At 53.8% G+C, this 16,533-nt stretch overlaps 1 protein-coding gene across 1 annotated transcript; it reads right to left on the bottom strand.

Annotated features, from left to right (window-relative positions):
• Positions 1-204: 204 nt before the first annotated feature.
• On the bottom strand, positions 205-13,947 carry TNFRSF1A (TNF receptor superfamily member 1A). Its single transcript, XM_038767841.1, has 10 exons — positions 13,769-13,947; positions 7,539-7,686; positions 5,670-5,798; positions 5,076-5,222; positions 4,077-4,155; positions 1,992-2,062; positions 1,773-1,892; positions 1,466-1,494; positions 1,065-1,290; positions 205-923 (listed from the first exon to the last, which is right to left on the bottom strand). Exons 1-10 carry the CDS (start codon positions 13,796-13,798, stop codon positions 616-618), a joined length of 1,287 nt encoding a protein of 428 aa, XP_038623769.1. The 5' UTR covers positions 13,799-13,947; the 3' UTR covers positions 205-615.
• Positions 13,948-16,533: the final 2,586 nt, after the last annotated feature.

The following is a 16,533-nucleotide window of genomic DNA, read 5'->3' as shown; positions in this document are numbered from 1 at the left end:
AGCAGGGCTGTCCAGAAGAGAGCCGAGATTGTGCATCGAGCCTGGCAGGAAGCCAGGGGTGGCTGCGGGATGGTGGATGCCCAGGCCAGTGGAAGGAGTGGGTGAAGGTGGCACATCCAGGTCATTGGCCAATCAGGATCTCAGGCCCCAGGGCACGACCCTCGGCCCTCCCCCATGGGCGCCCAGTGCAAAACGGGGGGCAGATCCAATAGTCTGAGCTTTAATCTGAGAGTTTAGTGTATTTACAGTTGAGGTCCCAGGCGGGAGAGCCGGAGAGGAGCCCGTCCCAGGTAGTGTACAAAGAGTTGCAGGGCCGGACCAGGCCCACAGTGCGGAGGGGCAGACAGGCGGGAGGATGGGCAGAAGTTCAATGGTGGCCCAAACGCCCCCTCCCCACTCACACACACACATCCAGATGGGGGAGGGAGGGGCTCTCTCACCAATCCCGACACTGTCCCCCCAACCCCCGTGCATGACGTCACGGCGTCCGGCCTCCGGTTCACGGCCTCGGCCCGGCGCTGGCCCCTAACCCCGCAGGAGCTACACGTGACCCCGGGTGAGGTTGGGGGGAAGGGCCACGCGGGCTGGGAGGTCGTCATGACGAGGAGCCAGGCCTCACCGCGGGGGCAGGGACAGCGGGACATAGGGAGTGTGGCCTCGGGCCAGGGTCTCGTGGATGTCCTCCAGGCAGCCACGCAGGTCCATTTCGGTAAGCGTGCGCCCGAGCAGCTCCAGCGTGGCCTGGTTGCGGGGCGCGCGCTGGCGCCAGGTCGTCAGCATGCTGTAGTGAGCCTCGCGTAGGCAGCGGCCGTTCTGCAGCTCGAGACGCTCGATCTCGTGCTCCGTCAGGCCCAGCCGCCGCATGAACTCCTTCCAGCGCGAGGGCGGGACGCCGTCCACCACCGCGTACAGCATCGCTGGGTCTGGGAGCGAGGGGAAGCGGGGAGGAGGAGGAGGAGAGAACACGTCAAGGGCTTGAAAGTGTGAAGGGCGGGCCCGGCTCAAGCTGACGGGCAGGGGGAGGTCCCCGTCCCCTCCCCCCTCACACGCGTGCCGGCACTCACTGTCCGGGCGGAGGGCGTTGAGGCAGTTGGGCAAAGCCTGGACAAGGGCAGGAGTGAGGGCGGCAGCGGAGGCAGGAGGGTGGACCGTCCCCTGGTGGAAAGGGACTTCCTCGATGCTCCACGGTGGGCTGCCCACTTGCTCGGGTGGCCAGTCGCTGGGGGAGCGGGCGGGGGCGGAGGTGGGGCTCAGGGACAGAGGTGTGCTCACGATCTGCACTCCGGTCGGCTGGAAGAGGAGGGGATGGAGTCACACACTTTCCCCGCCCAGGGGACAGAGAAGAGGGAAGAGAGAAGGGAGGGTTTCCCACTGCTGTATATGATTTAGCGGGGAGGGGGGGCTTCCTGCCCCGAATAATGCTCCGAGGGCGGGATCCCGGGGGCTGGGAAGGGGCCTCTCTCACCTCTCTTGGGGTTGGCGGCATTCTCTTCACTGGAAACGAAAAGCAGAAATGAGAAGTCACGAATTTCACTTCCTCTCCCCGGGGTGGCCTGTGGTAACTCGCCCCGGTGCCTATTAGCCCCCAGGGGCTGCAAGACCCGCAGACCCAGCTCCCCCAGCTCCGAGGGGCCGAGAGCCCCAGATCAGGCCGGCACTGGTCCAGGTCATAGGAGGGGACACTTTGACCCTCCCTCCCCCCCACTCCCTTCAGGGAATAGTAGTCCCCAGCTCAGGGATGCCCGTGGGGGGCTGGAACACCCCCTCCTCACCAGCCAGATAGGTCAGCTTGGACTTGAGGGGCTGAAAGTGCCAGGCAAGGCCGATGAAGACGAGGAAGAAACAGCACAGGCTCAGGAAGATCACCAAGGGCAGGAGCACGGCACTATTGTCTAGGAGATGAGAGGAAGGAGGTGGTCTTAGAAGAGTTGGGGGAGATGGGGTGAGGGTCTGGGGGCTAAGGGGGAGATGGGCGCCTCGCTAGATCTCACCTGGCTCCGGCCGTTGGACGGACGAAGGGCTATCGGGGCAGAACATCTTGCAGTCAGGGTCATCCTCACAGCTGGAAGAGAGGAGCCGGGGTTGGTGCGGAGGGGGCATAGGACACCCCTCTTAGGGTGTACTGGGGGGGAGGGCATTCCCGCCAAGCCACCACTGAGGCTTACTAGCCCAACGAGAAGGGTTGAGGTTCCATTGCAATAACTAAAAAGCCATGGTGAAGGGATCACTCCTGAGCAGCTGCGACCCCAGCAGTGGGATCCGGGGCAGGGAAGTGACAGGCCCTCAAGGTGCCTGGAAGTGGAAAAAACCAACAGCTCCTTGAAGCTGTTTTGTGCTTCTTTCTTCCCAGAGCACTTTCGGGTTCTTTAATCTTGTCCCCATACTATCTCTGGGTGGGGGGAAACTGAGACCCAGAGAGGTTGAGTGACTTGTCTGAGGTCACATAGCAGGTCAGAGGCAGAGCTGGGAACTAGAACTGGAGCTGTGGGGGGAGGGAAGGTACGGAACTGAAGGGGTGGGAAGGAGGAGGGGAGGAAGGGGAAGAAAGGGGACAGGGGTGGTGTCCTGCTCTAAGCAGGAGGGCGGGAGAGTTAGATGGGGACAGGGTATCCAAGGCAGAGACAACTCCCAGGGCCCTCCTCAGTTTAGCCTATATTCGGCTGCCCAGATCATCTTCCCAGAATGCCCATCAGAATACAACACTCATCATTACCACTGGCACTGACTGAGCATCTCTTACGAACAGAGAACTGTACTGAGCGCCTCCTGGGCACAGAGTACTGTATAGGGTGCAGAGCAGTGTACTAATCTTCCTATTGGATGCAAAGCACAGTACTGAGCACCAGAGCACCTGGACTACAGTATTTTATTGGGCACAGAGTTCTCTACGAAGCGCCTAATATGCGTAGAGCTTTCACCCTAATGGGAGTGTCAAACAGATGCTGAGAGGAGGAGATTCCAAGCAGAGGGGCAAGGCAAGGGCCTCGTCCAGTCTGCAATCTCCTTCAGCGACTCTCCAGATCTCAACTAAAGCAAAATTCCTTCCCCTCACGGGTTTTAAGTTTCCTCACCTGATGCTTCACCTTTCCCTGTTTGCTCTGCTCCCTCTCTATCCCAGCTAACCCTCTTCGGTCCTCCCAAGATCAGCTCCTCACTGTCCATCGCTCTCGAATCTCCCAACCCTTCTAGACTGTGAGCCCGTTGTTGGGTAGGGACCGTCTCTATATGTTGCCAACTTGTACTTCCCAAGTGATTAGTACAGTGCTCTGCACACAGTAAGCGCTCAGTAAATACAATTGAATGAATGAATGAATGAACCCTTCACTCACACCCTGCCTAGGACTCCCTCCTTGCCTTCAAAACCCCCCAGAGGCCTTCCCTGATTGATCCCCTCCAAGCAATCAATCAATATCTGCTGAGCGCTTGCTATGTGCAGAGCCGCGTCTCTATGTTGCCAACTTGTACTTCCCAAGCGCTTAGTACAGTGGTCTGCACATAGTAAGCGCTCAATAAATACGACTGAATGAATGAATCAGTCCCATCAGCTCATGGATCATCTATTTATTTGCTCCACATAATTGGAATCATTTGGACCAAACCTTTATTTCCATCATTTTATTCCTAACCATGGGCTTCTATTGCATTTCCCCAAGTGTTTGATACACTTGACATTCCCATCCCTACTCTCTCCCAGAAGAGGGCCAGAGGACACCCCCAAACCCCCCTTCCTGAGCCTTCCCATTTCTGCTCTCCAGATGAAGTCAGATTAGAAGCAGTCCTGACCTAGTGGATAGAGCAAGGGCCTGGGATTCACTTGGGTTCTAATCCCAGCTCCTTCACTTGTCTGCTGTGTGACCTTGAGCAAGTCACTTCATTTCTCTGTGCCTCAGTTCCCTCATCTGTAAAATAGGGATTAAAACTTTGAGTCCCACATGGGACGTGGACTGTGTCCAACCTAATGATCTTGTATCTACCTCAGTAGTTAATACAGTGCCTGGCACACAGTATGAACTTAAACAAATATCATTTTAAAAAAAAGTTCCAGCTCCTGGGGCAGAGACAGGGGGATTACTCACTGGTGGCAGGGGAAACACTTGTTTTCCTTCAGGAAGAAACTTGGGTTGCAGCGACACACGGCATCCCGGTTCTCCACACCTGGGAAGGAGAGAAGTGGGGGGATCAGCCTGGAGGTAGGGAGGAGGGCAGGATCTCAACTGGAGTTGCAGGGGAAGGAGCTGAGGTGTTCAGACTGAACTGGGAAGGGTGGTCCCATTGGATAGCAGGGGGGTGAGGAGCAGGAGAGCTCATTTCTCATGATTGGGTAGGGGAAGACTCTATTCCCTGGGTAGGGAAAAAGGGGTTGACCATTCCCAGTGGGAGGAAAAGTAGGAGAGTCCATTCCTTGGATGAGGGAGGGACAGTTCATGGAGGGAGGGGAAAAAAAGGGAGGAAAATCCATTCCCAGGCTGGGAGGAGGAGGAATAGGTCCACTGAAGTGGGAGAGGGCCACTACCTAAGCAGGGGGAGCGAAGCGCCGTGGCTCAGTGGAAAGAGCACAGGCTTGGGAGTCAGAGGTCATGGGTTCTAGTCCTGCCTCTGCCACTTGTCAGCTGTGTGACTTCACTTCTCTGTGCCTCAGTTCCCTCATCTGTAAAATGGGGATTAAGACTGTGAGCCCCACGTGGGACAACCTTGATTACCTTGTATCCCCCCGGTGCTTAGAACAGTGCTTGGCACATAGTAAGCACTTAAATACCAACATTTTCCCCTTCTTGACTGTGAGCCCGTTGTTGGGTAGGGACCGTCTCTATATGTTGCCAACTTGTACTTCCAAAGTGCTTAGTACAGTGCTCTGCACGCAGTAAGCGTCCAATAAATACAATTGAATGAATGAATGAAAGTCCAATGGGGAAGAGAGGAGTCCATTCCCCATTGGTGGGGGGGCAAGTCGGGGGTGGAGGAAGAGTCCATTCTCAGGAAGTGGGTGGGGAATCCACTGCAAGAAAGGTCGGGAGGGAGAGTTCATTCCCGGGCAGGGTGTGTGTGACCGCAGAGGATGGGGGCTGTGAACTCACACGAGTGGAGGATGGTGCCATTGAGGCAGAGGCTGCAGTTACGGCAGCGGAAGGTGTGGTCCCTGCCCAGGCGGTACTGGTTCTCCCGGCAGCCACACTCCGTGTTCCTCTCAGGCGTACATGGCAACTTCTCCACCTGCCCCAGCTCTGGCAGGGAGTGACGACGGGCCAGCGATGGCAGGCGGGAGGGCAAACAGCAGGGCACCAATATCAGATAAGAGTCCCATCCCACCCCCACGCCACCCCCGCCCCAACCCATCCACTCCCACCCCCTGCGACGGCCTCTGGAGGGGGGCAGACCCTGTCCCAGCTCTCCCTCCCACTGCCCCACCCCGCCCAGGACGGTCCTATCAGTTGGCCAGGGGTGGGCTTTCACTCCATCCGGGCGACCCTCATTCGATTGTATTTATTAAGCGCTTACTGTGTGCAGAGCACTGAACTAAGCGCTTGGGAAAGTACAATACGACAATAAACAGTGACATTCCCTGCCCACAATGAGCTCACGGTCTGGCAGGCGGGGAGACAGAAATCGATACAAATAAATAAAATTGCAGCTATCCCGCTCCCAACCTCAGGCCCCGGCCCCGGGCTCACCACTGCGGCACCGCTGGCAGCTGAGGCAGTTATTAGAGAAGTTCTCGATGGCAGTATAGGTCCCCGGGGCACAGTCCTGGCAGTTGGACTCCCGGCCGGGCTCGGGACACTTGGCCACCAGGTACGTCCCTGCCGGGGGGGAGACGTGGCATAAGCAGGAATGGGTAGTGAGTGGGGAGGGAGCTGGGAGGGAAACAGGGTGGTGGGTCTCTAGGGCAGATCCTTGACAGATGTCAGGGAAGAAGAGACCCCTCCCGAAGGCTGGGGAGTGGGCAAAGAGGAAAGAGGGGTGCCAAGGAGTCCGAGACAGGGCATCAATTCCAGGGACAGATTAGTGGACTGGGGGTAAGTACAGAGTCCCTACTGGGTGCCTGCTGTATGCCAATAATAGTAATAATAATGATGGTATTTGTTAAGCACTTACCATGTGCCAAGCACTGTTCTAAGCACTGGGGCATATGCAAGGTTATCAGCTTGTCCCATACGGGGCCCACAGTCTTTAATCCCCATTTTACAGATGAGGTGACTGAGGCACAGAGAAATTAAATGACTTGCCGAAAGGCACACTGCTGACAAGCGATGGAGGCGGGATTAGAACCCACGACCTCTGACTCCCAAGCTCATGCTGTTTCCACTAAGCCACGCTGCTTCTCAATAGACTGTAAGCTCCTTGCGGGTAGGGATTGGGATTCCCTAGTTTAGTGTATTGTACTCTGCCAAGCACTTGGCCTAGTGCTCTGCACACAGTAAGCACTCAAATACCACTGGTTACTTGATTGCTAATCAACGTATTGGGTAACTACTTTGTACAGACCACTATTCTGCATCACTAGTATTTGCAGATTACTGTACTGGGCACCCTCTGCAAGCAGGGTACTGGGCTGGGCTCCTACTGTATGCCATCAATCAACTGTATTTATTGAGGGCTTACAGTGTGCACAACACTGTCCTAAACGTTTGGGAGAGTACACTATAACAATATAAAAGAGTTGGTGGACACTTTCCCTGACCACAGCGAGCTTTCAGTCTAGAGGGGGAGCACTGTAGTGGATGCTTGCTGGGTGCAGAAGTCACGTGGCTTAGTGGATAGGGCACGGGCCCAGAGGTCAGAAGGACCTGGGTTCATTCATTCATTCAATCGTATTTATTGAGCGCTTACTGTGTGCAGAGCACTGTACTAAGCCCTTGGGAAGTACAAGTTGGCAACATATAGAGACGGTCCCTACCCAACAGCGGGCTCACAGTCTAGAAAGGGGAGATAGACAACAAAACAAAACATATTAACAAAATAAAATAAATAAATATGTACAAGTAAAATAGAGTAATAAATGTGTACAAACATATATACATATATACAGGTACTGTGGGGAGGGGAAGGAGCTAAGGTGGGGGGGATGGGGATGGGGTGGGTTCAAATCTTGGCTCTGCCACGTGTCTGCTGCACGACCCTGAACAAGTCAGTTCACTTCTCTGGGCCTCAGTTACCTCATCTGTAAAATGGGAATTAAGAGCGTGAGCCCCAAGTTGGACAGGGACTGTGTCCAACCCAATTTGCTTGTATCCACACCAACACTTAGTACAGTGTCTGGCGCATAATGAGTGCTTATCAAATACCCTAAATATTATTATTATTATTACCCCAGAGCTTGGAGCAGTGCTTGGCAAATAGTAAGCACTTAAGTACCATAATTATTATTGTTAGGGCACTGAACTGGGCACCTACTACATGCAGGGGACAGGGCTGGGAACCGGGAAACTGTCAGGATAGATAGGCTATGATCCTTGCCCTCACAGGCCTCCGGTGTGGCATGCAATTGTGTGTGGCAGAGGGTGGGCAGGTGGGTGAGCGGCGCGGCAGTCGTCTCCTACCTTTGTGACACTTGGTGCAGCAGAAGGTGTTGTTACCTGAGGGGTACTTCCCTTTGGGGCACTTCAGGCCGGTCTCCAGCACCTGAGCCCCAGACCGGGGGAGCCCCAGGCCAGGCCCCGCCAGCAGCAGCACCAGGCCCAACAGCACCTGGACAAGGATCCCAAGGCCCCATCGGGTCAAGCCCAGGCCGGAGTCCGGAATCCCAACCCTGCGGCCCACACGGCTGGCCCCATCTTCCCCCGAGTGGTCCCGGGGGCACAAGAAGGGGGCAGGCCGGCCCTCTTCCTCCTGCCCAGGTGTGGGGCTGACACCAGAGGCTGTGGACAGGGAGGAAGGAGAGGCAGGCCTCCGGTGTCCAGGGGGTTAATCCAGTCTGTCCGTGCAAGCACGTCCGGGAAAGGGAAATCTCTTCCCAGCAGCTCCGCCCCGTGACTCAGGGCCCAGGGAGGGGTGATGAGCGGGGTACGTGGGGCGGGCACGCAGGGTGCACTGACGCACAACTTCCCCAGGTCTGCAGCTGGGAAAGAGCCCCCCCAAGTCTCCTGAGCCGGCGGGGGAGCAGTGACTGAGCCCACCCGATCTGAGATTCCCCAGCTTCTTCTCCTGCCCTCTCAGAAACTTCCAGGAGGCCTCGAATCCCCTTCCTCCAGACCAGGCTCCCAGCCGGACTTCCCCCCAGTGCTCTGCACACAGTAAGCGCTCAATAAGTACGACTGAATGAATGAACACATACACAAACACTCAAAGTAGGAAAGAGTTAACTGCCTCCTCCCGTGCTCCCCCCTCCTCTCTCCCCACTTCGGAAGGGAAGTCTCCCTTGACCCCCAGCTTCCTGTCAATCAGAGCGCTGACCTCTCCTCGTTGGCCCCCCAGCCTGTCCAATTTCACAACCTCCCCACAATGTGTCCATACCACCAGGCAACTCCATCCCACCCAAAAGCCCCTTGGCGCCCCCAGACCCTCCCCCAGATGGGGGTGCAACGCCGGTTGCTCCTTCCTCGCCCCCCAAGTCCCCCACAGTTTCCGGATGCGAGCTAGCGAAGAGGTGTGACTTCCTGTGGCGCGGAGGCAGGGGTTGCGGGGAGGTGTGGAGGGAAGTCTGAGAGCGGCAGATCTCGGGGGGCACTGCGGGGGGAAAGTTGGGGGGGTGGTCCTGAGCTCAGCCCAGCAAACCATTCCAACTCCGGGCCCAGCCCCTCCCCTGTTCTCCTGACGTCGTCCCCTTCTGCACTCTGGCCAAATGAGTGAGACAAGTCCATCTTTCCACAGGGTCCAGCTCCGCCTGCCAACTCTCCCTCCCCTACATCCTTTCTCCTCCCCCTTCACTTTTAACAGCACTGTCCTGGACACCTATGGTGTGCAGAGCAATGGACTAGATTTTAATATCTGCTGTTTTGATGTGTCAGTGTTTCACTGTTTCAGGTGTGTCTGTCACCAGTCCTCCCCTCCACCACATACCTAAATTCAAAGATAGTGAACCCCTCAAAGGACAAGGTCTGGGTGTTATTTCCACCTGCATACTCTTTCCCAGAGATTAGTACAGTGCTGTGCACACAGTAAGCACTTAATAAAAGTGATTACTACTACCCTGATGATGACTACCCCGATGACTAGACCGTAACCTCGTCGTGGGGAGGGAATGTGACTGTTTATTGTTATATTGTACTCTCCCAAGCACTTTGAACAGGGTTTTACACACAGTTAAGTGCTCAATAAATATGATTGGATGAATACTATTACTACGATGATAACTACTTCTACAACAACAACCATTACTATGACTATTGCTACAACAACTACCCCTGCTGCTACTACCAGGTGCCTACTGTGTCCAGAGTACTGTACTGGACACTTGGGATCACAAAACAAGACAAGGCTGTAGCTTCTGAGGGGGCAGGTGAAGGGGGTCTGGGGTCTAAGGGTGGTTCCTGGCCGCTGGATTTTATCTAAGGGGAGAGGAAAAAAAGGGCACACATTGTTACCAGACATACAAAAGACAAAACAATAAAAGAGTAGAAATAAACACGGCAAACAAATAAATAAGCAAACATGTCGATAAGTGCTGAGGGACCTGAGGGGATCTAATGATCAGAAAGAGAGAGGATCCATCAGGGAAGGTTCACTGGAATATTTGGTGAAGTGTGGAAGCTGGGATGGAGAAGGAGCAGAGAGCGGACAGGGAAGGGGGAGACATGGGGTAGGGGGAGGCTGAGTGAATCCAATGAATGACCTGAGAAACAGCGTGGTCTAATGGAACAAGCTCGAGGACCTGGATTCTAATCCCGGCTCTGCCACTTGCCCGCTCTGTGATCTTGAGCTAGTCACTTAACTTCTCTGTGCCTCAGTTTCCTCACCTGTAAAATGGGGATTAAATGTCTGTTTGAGCCCCAGGCAGGAATGGGACTGTGTCCGACCCAATTATCTTGGGTCTACCCCAGAGCTTAGTACAGTACTTGGCACCTAGTCACCACTTAACAAATACCGCCATTACTATTATAGAGAGGCAGCGTGGCTCAGTGGAAAAAACATGGGTTTGGGAGTCAGAGGTCGTGGGTTCTAATCCTGGCTCCGCCACTTAGCTGTGTTACTTTGGACAAGTCACTTAACTTCTCTGTGCCTCAGTTCCCTCATCTGTAAAATGGGGATGAAGACTGTGCACCCCACGTGGGACACCCTGATCACCTTGTATTCCTCCCAGTGCTTAGAACAGTGCTTTGCACATAGTAAGCGCTTAACAAATACCATCATTATTATTATTATTATCTGGTACAAGAAGAAATGAGGTCATTGGTGGGAGCAATATATTCTGAAGGAAATTTTAGCTGAGAGCTGAGGAAAGAATGGAGAGAGGAGAGGCTGAAGGCTGAGAGAACAGTGAAGAGGCTGGTTCTGAGACCCAGCTGGAAAGAAAAGGAAGGTGTCTGGACTTGGACCAAATCAATCAGTCGATGGTATTTATTGAATGCTTACTGTGCAGAGCACTGGACTAAGATCTTAGGAGAGTACATCAGAGTTGATAGATATGCTCCCAACCCACAAGGAGTTTACAGTCTAGAGGACCAACGATGAGGAGGGTCTTTAAAGGAAAAATCAGCATGATTTAGTGACAGCCTGAAGGCAAGAAGCGAAAGACAGCAAGGAGTCAAAAATGGCAATGATGGTGAACGCTTGGAGGGGCAGGGGAGTGTTGATTGTGATAGGAAAACTAAGATTGCCAAGATTAAGTCTTGATTTAACCAGGTATTTCCATCCATCAGCTACTCTTCAGCAATTTTATGGATTCACTTCCACCCCTTGTGCCTACTCTCCACTTGGTTTAATTTACCCTGATTTATTTATCTACGTATCCTATGTGCTCTCAACAGTCACAGAGTTAGTGAATGGCTTGTGTCTTGCCTTCCCCTCTAGACTGAAAGCTCACTGTGGGCAGGGAACATGTCTGCTATATTGTACTCTCCCAAGAGCTTAGCACAGTGCTCTGCACATAGCAAATGCTCAATAAATACTATTGATTGATTAATTTCAGTTCTCCATTTAGACTGCAAACTCCTTGAGGGCAGGTATTGCATCTGAGTCAGTTGAACTGTCCCAAGCACTTAGCACAGTACTCTGCACACGGTAGGTGCTCAATAAATTCCTTCGATTAATTCATTGAGGAGGAAGCGGCTTAGGAGGGAAGGCAAGGAGTTTGGTTTTAGCCACACTGGGTTTAAGATGCCTGCGAGACATGCAGGTGGAGACACTGCAGATCCAGGAGGAAATGTGAGAGGTTGGTCGGTTGGGGAGGATGATGTGAGAGTCATCCACGTACAGGTGGTAGCAGAAACCACGGGAGAAGATGAACTCCTCAAGAGAAAAGAGGAGGGCACCCAGACCAGAGTCTTGGGGGTGTCCACAGTTAGGGAGTGAGGGGCGCCAGCAAAGGAAACGGAGAGGGAGCTGTCAGAGAGGCCGGAGAAGAAACAGAGGAGAACCCAGTTGGTGAAAGGAAAATGGGGAGAGTGTCCAGAGAGGGAAGGGATAGTCAGCAAGGTAAAAGGTGATAGGGGATTGGGTTAGAAGGGAGTCCGTCATACTTGGCCACGAGGCGGTCACTGGAGACCTTGAAGAGAGCAGTCTCGGTGGAAGGACGGGGCAAAATCCAGATTTCAGGGGGTTGGGAAGGGAGCTGGAGGAGAGGAAGTGGACACCACTTGTGTGAGGAGTTTGGATGCGAGCAGGGAGATGGGCCTTAACTGGAGGGGATGATGGGATCTGGAAAAGGCACATTTAGGTCAGGGGAGATGGAGATGGAAGAGCCAGAAGAGAATGAGGGGCTGAAGATGGCAGTGAAAGACAAAAGGAGGGTAGGAGCCAGGCTATTTCTGAGGAATTGCTCTCCTTTCTCGTCTTTGGCTCTGGCCCCTCACTCTACCCTAGTCCAAACATCCTTGGATGTTAAAGGGGGCAGAGTCCTGGGCTGGAGGGGCAGTAAGGAGTGGGATAACGCAGTTCTTATTGGGGGCAGGGGGAACGGCTCAGGGTTTGGGGGGTTGATTTTCCCTACTATGTCTTCTGGCAAGGATGGAAGGGAGGGGGCGGGGCCGGCCCAGGAAGTCTCAGGGAAAGTCTGGGGACAGCTGACAAACTTGGCTTGAGTGGGAGTGATGGGAAGGAGGGAGGAAGCAGAGAGGCCAGTGGGGACTGGGGAAGGGCAGGAAGGAGGTGGGGAGGGGAGGCACACTACCCACACCCCCTTGTACTCAAGGCCAGGGTGCTCACCTGAAACCGTTCCACACCCTACCCCCTTCCTAGGGCCCCCAGGGCCACCTGTCAGTCAGTCAGTCAATTGTAGTAGTTATAGAGCACTTACTGTGTGCAGAGAACCGTACTAAGCGCTTGGGAAAGTACAGAATAAGAATAAATAGACACATTCCCTGCCCACAACGAGCCCACTGGGTTCCCAAGGTCAGAGATGGCCCAGGATGAACTGCTGGGGGAAGAGGCCAAGAGGTCACTCTGATCAGCAGGGGAACCTCCAGGGAACAAAACTTCCCAAATCACCATCTAGTCTTCTTATCCCAGTTTCGATCTGCCCATTTTACAGATGGGGAAACTGAGGCCCAGAGAGGTTCAGGGCCTACCTCAGGGTCTTGCGGCAGGCCAGGGTCAGGACCCAAGACTCCCAAGTCCCAGTCCCCTCCTCTTTCCATGACACCATTACACCACGGTAGATAAGAGAAGGGAAGGATGGTGTCGTGCGGGAAGGGGAAGTGGACAGCAGGAAGGAGAAGGGAGAGGAGGTCGGAGGGCCCTGACAGGAGCCAGCACCCAACAGGGAGTCTGGAGGGCAGCTGAGGGGGAGAGGGAGCGACATTTTCTGGAGTCCAAAACAACAACTCAACTTCCTCAAAACAGAAGAGAGAAACCTAGGGAAGGGGGAGGATGGGGGAGCTGGGAGAGGGGGGAGAGGATGGGACACAGCTGCCATGTTCTCAGCGAGCAACACAGGCCACACGCACACACTAAAACACACACACACACACACACACACACTCATTCCCACACTCCGGGCCCAGATCAGGGGGGTAGTGACCCTAAGGAATCGGGCGGGGAAGAAGCCACTGCTCTTCTTCCCTGCCTCGGCTGCCCCCCGCACTTGACAGCCCTTCCTCAGCCCTCCCCCGGCTTGACCAGCTGCTGTCTGGCCCTTAGGCCTGGGTCCCTCCTGTCAATCAATCGTCTTTATTGAGCGCTTACTGTGTGCAGGGCACTGTACTAAGCGCTTGGAAAGTCCAAGTTGGCAACATATAGGCTGCCCCCCGCACTTGACAGCCCTTCCTCAGCCCTCCCCCGGCTTGACCAGCTGCTGCCTGGCCCTTAGGCCTGGGTCTCTCCCGTCAATCAATCGTCTTTATTGAGCGCTTACTGTGTGCAGGGCACTGTACTAAGCGCTTGGAAAGTCCAAGTTGGCAACATATAGGCTGCCCCCCGCACTTGACAGCCCTTCCTCAGCCCTCCCCCGGCTTGACCAGCTGCTGTCTGGCCCTTAGGCCTGGGTCTCTCCTGTCAATCAATCGTCTTTATTGAGCGCTTATTGTGTGCAGGGCACTGTACTAAGCGCTTGGGAAGTCCAAGTTGGCAACATATAGAGACGGTCCCTGCCCAACAGTGGGCTCACAGTCCTGTCCCCTGGGGGTGTGCCAGAACTAGCCCTCCGTACCTCCCTCCCCACTCGGTCGGTGCTCACCAGCAGGCCGGGCGGGCCCGGTGGGCCCATGTCCTCGGCCCGGGCCGGGTCTTCACTCCTCCATGGGGCTCACGGTGGTCGTGGGGGGGGGGCCGAGGACCCGAGGACCCCAGGACCGGGCGTTCCGGGGAACGGGGGGCCCGGAATCCGGGGTTGGAGAGAGCTGGGGGTTGGGACGGGCCCAGGCTGTGTCGCAACCTCAGCCCGGGACAGGAAGAGCCGGGGGCGGGAGGGGAGGGAGTCAGTGCGGGGGGGGGGGACAAGGAGGGGCCGAAATTTAACCCTGCCCTCCCCGGGGGAGGCACCCGGGAGCCCCGGGCCAACCACTCCCCCCCCCCTCACCGGGCCTTCCCCACTAGACGCCCTGACTTCAGAACCCCATTTCCATCTCTTGGTCGGGGTGGGTGGAAGTTTGCTACAGATACCTCTAGCAGCCGCGTACTTGGCTTTAAGAGAATCAATCAAGCAATCAATCGTATTTATTGAGCGCTTACTGTGTGCAGAGCACCGTACTAAGCGCTTGGGAAGTACAAGTCGGCAACATATCATCAATCGTATTTGTTGAGCGCTTACTGTGTGCAGAGCACTGTATTAAGCGCTTGGGAAGTACAAGTCGGCAACATATCAATCGTATTTGTTGAGCGCTTACTGTGTGCAGAGCACTGTACTAAGCGCTTGGGAAGTACAAGTCGGCAACATATAGAGACAGTCCCTACCCAACAGTGGGAAGCAGCGTGGCCCAGGGGAAAGAGCTCGGGCTTTGGAGTCAGAGGTCGTGGGTTCAAAGCCCGGCTCCACCAATTGTCAGCTGGGTGGCTTTGGGCAAGTCACTTCACTTACCCCATCTGTAAAATGGGGATTAAGACTGCGAGCCCCCCACCATGGGACAACCTGATCACCTTGTAACCTCCCCAGCGCTTAGTACAGTACTTTGCACATAGTAAGCGCTAAATAAATGCCATCATCATTATTATTATTATTACCACCACCCCACACACACTTAATGCATATGCGGCGCTTAGAACAGTGCGTTGCACATAGTAAGCACTTAAGAAATGCCATTATTATTATTATATGCCTAGTCAACTGTCCGTTCCATCATTTATTCTGCTCGCGCTATCGATCAGACGTCTGTGTCTGTGTCTCCCATGTTTCAACTCTTCTTGGTCAGAGATTGGGCCTCTTTCTGTTGTTCTTTCCGAAGCTCTTAGGACAGTGCACTGCACCCAGGTGGCGTTCAGTAAATACCGTCACTGTCTCCTTCTAATTGATTCATTCAGTCGTATTAATTGAGCGCTCACTGTGTGCAGAGCACTGTACTATGGGCTTGGAGAGTACAATTCAGGAATAGAGACAATCCCTGCCCATAACGGGTTTACAGTCTAGAAGGGGGGAGACAGACTTCAAAACAAGTTAACAAGGCATCAATTGCATCAATATAAATAAATAGAATTATAGATATGTACACATTAAAACAAGTAAACAGGAATTAACATACATAAATAGAATGATAGATGCGTACATATATATACAAACAAATGCTGTGTTGAGGGGATGGGGGTAGAGTAGAGCAAAGGGAGCGAGATTATTATCCTAATAATGTGCATATGTGTGTCCGTATGTATGTGTGTGTCTGTAGGTGTGTGAGACTGTGGGGCGAAGGGGCATCTGTAGATCTGCTGCTGAGAAGCAGCGTGGCTCAATGGAAAGAGCACGGGCTTGGGAGTCAGAGATCTTGGGTTCAAATCCCGGCTCTGCCCATTGTCAGCTGTGTGACTTTGGGCAAGTCACTTCACTTCTCTGGGCCTCAGTTACCTCGTCTGTAAAATGTTGATGAAGACTGTGAGCCCCACATGGGACAACCTGATCACCTTGTATCCTCCCCAGCGCTTAGAACAGTGCTTTGCACATAGTAAATGCTTAACAAATGCCATTATTATTATTATTATTATCTGCACATATTGTGTTTATGCCTGGGTCTATACATGTGAGTATATTTTCTATATGTTGGTCTAGGGGTGTAGGTTTGTCTGTGTGGGCACCCCCACTCAGTGGCCCCCAGAAACTTTCAACCAATTAATCAGGGGTATCTATTAAGGGCTCACTGCGTGCAAAGCACTATACTACTACTACTAATAATAATAATAATAATGGCATTTATTAAGCGCTTACTATGTGCAAATCATTCATTCATTCATTCAATTGTATTTATTGAGTGCTTACTGTGTGCAGAGCACTGTTCAAAGCGCTGGGGAGGATACAAGGTGATCAGATTGCCCCATGTGGGGCTCACAGTCTTAATCCCCATTTTACAGATGAGGTCAGTGAGGCACAGAGAAGCTAAGTGACTTGCCCAAGGTCACACAGCTGACAATTAGCAGAGCTGGGATTTGAACCCATGATCTCTGACTCCAGAGGCCGTGCTCTTTCCACTGAGCCACGCTGCTTCTCTTAGAAGAGCACAATATAACAGAGCTGGTAGACAAATTCTCTGTCCACAAGGAGCTTACGGTCTAGAGGGGGAAACTTCCCACCAAGCGGTCAAAAACCGCTCCAGCTTTCACCGAGCTAAAGCAGCAAGTTAATCCTGTGCTAAAATGAGAGGACGGAACCGGGGGCTGAGCTGCCCCTGTCCGGTGGACTCGCCGAAGGACCCCACCACCACCACCACCACCAGAATTCGGGGGTGCATTAAGGGTGGCCGAGAAATCAGGGAGCTAGAAGCAGTGAGTTGAGCTGCGGCGATGCCTAGATTTGAAGTTTGA

Source organism: Tachyglossus aculeatus, chromosome 27 (genome assembly GCF_015852505.1).
Source record: "Tachyglossus aculeatus isolate mTacAcu1 chromosome 27, mTacAcu1.pri, whole genome shotgun sequence".
Classification (NCBI taxonomy): Eukaryota; Metazoa; Chordata; class Mammalia; order Monotremata; family Tachyglossidae; genus Tachyglossus; species Tachyglossus aculeatus.
The sequence above is the reverse complement of the archived record's forward strand: the minus strand, read 5'-3'. Positions and strand labels throughout refer to the sequence as shown.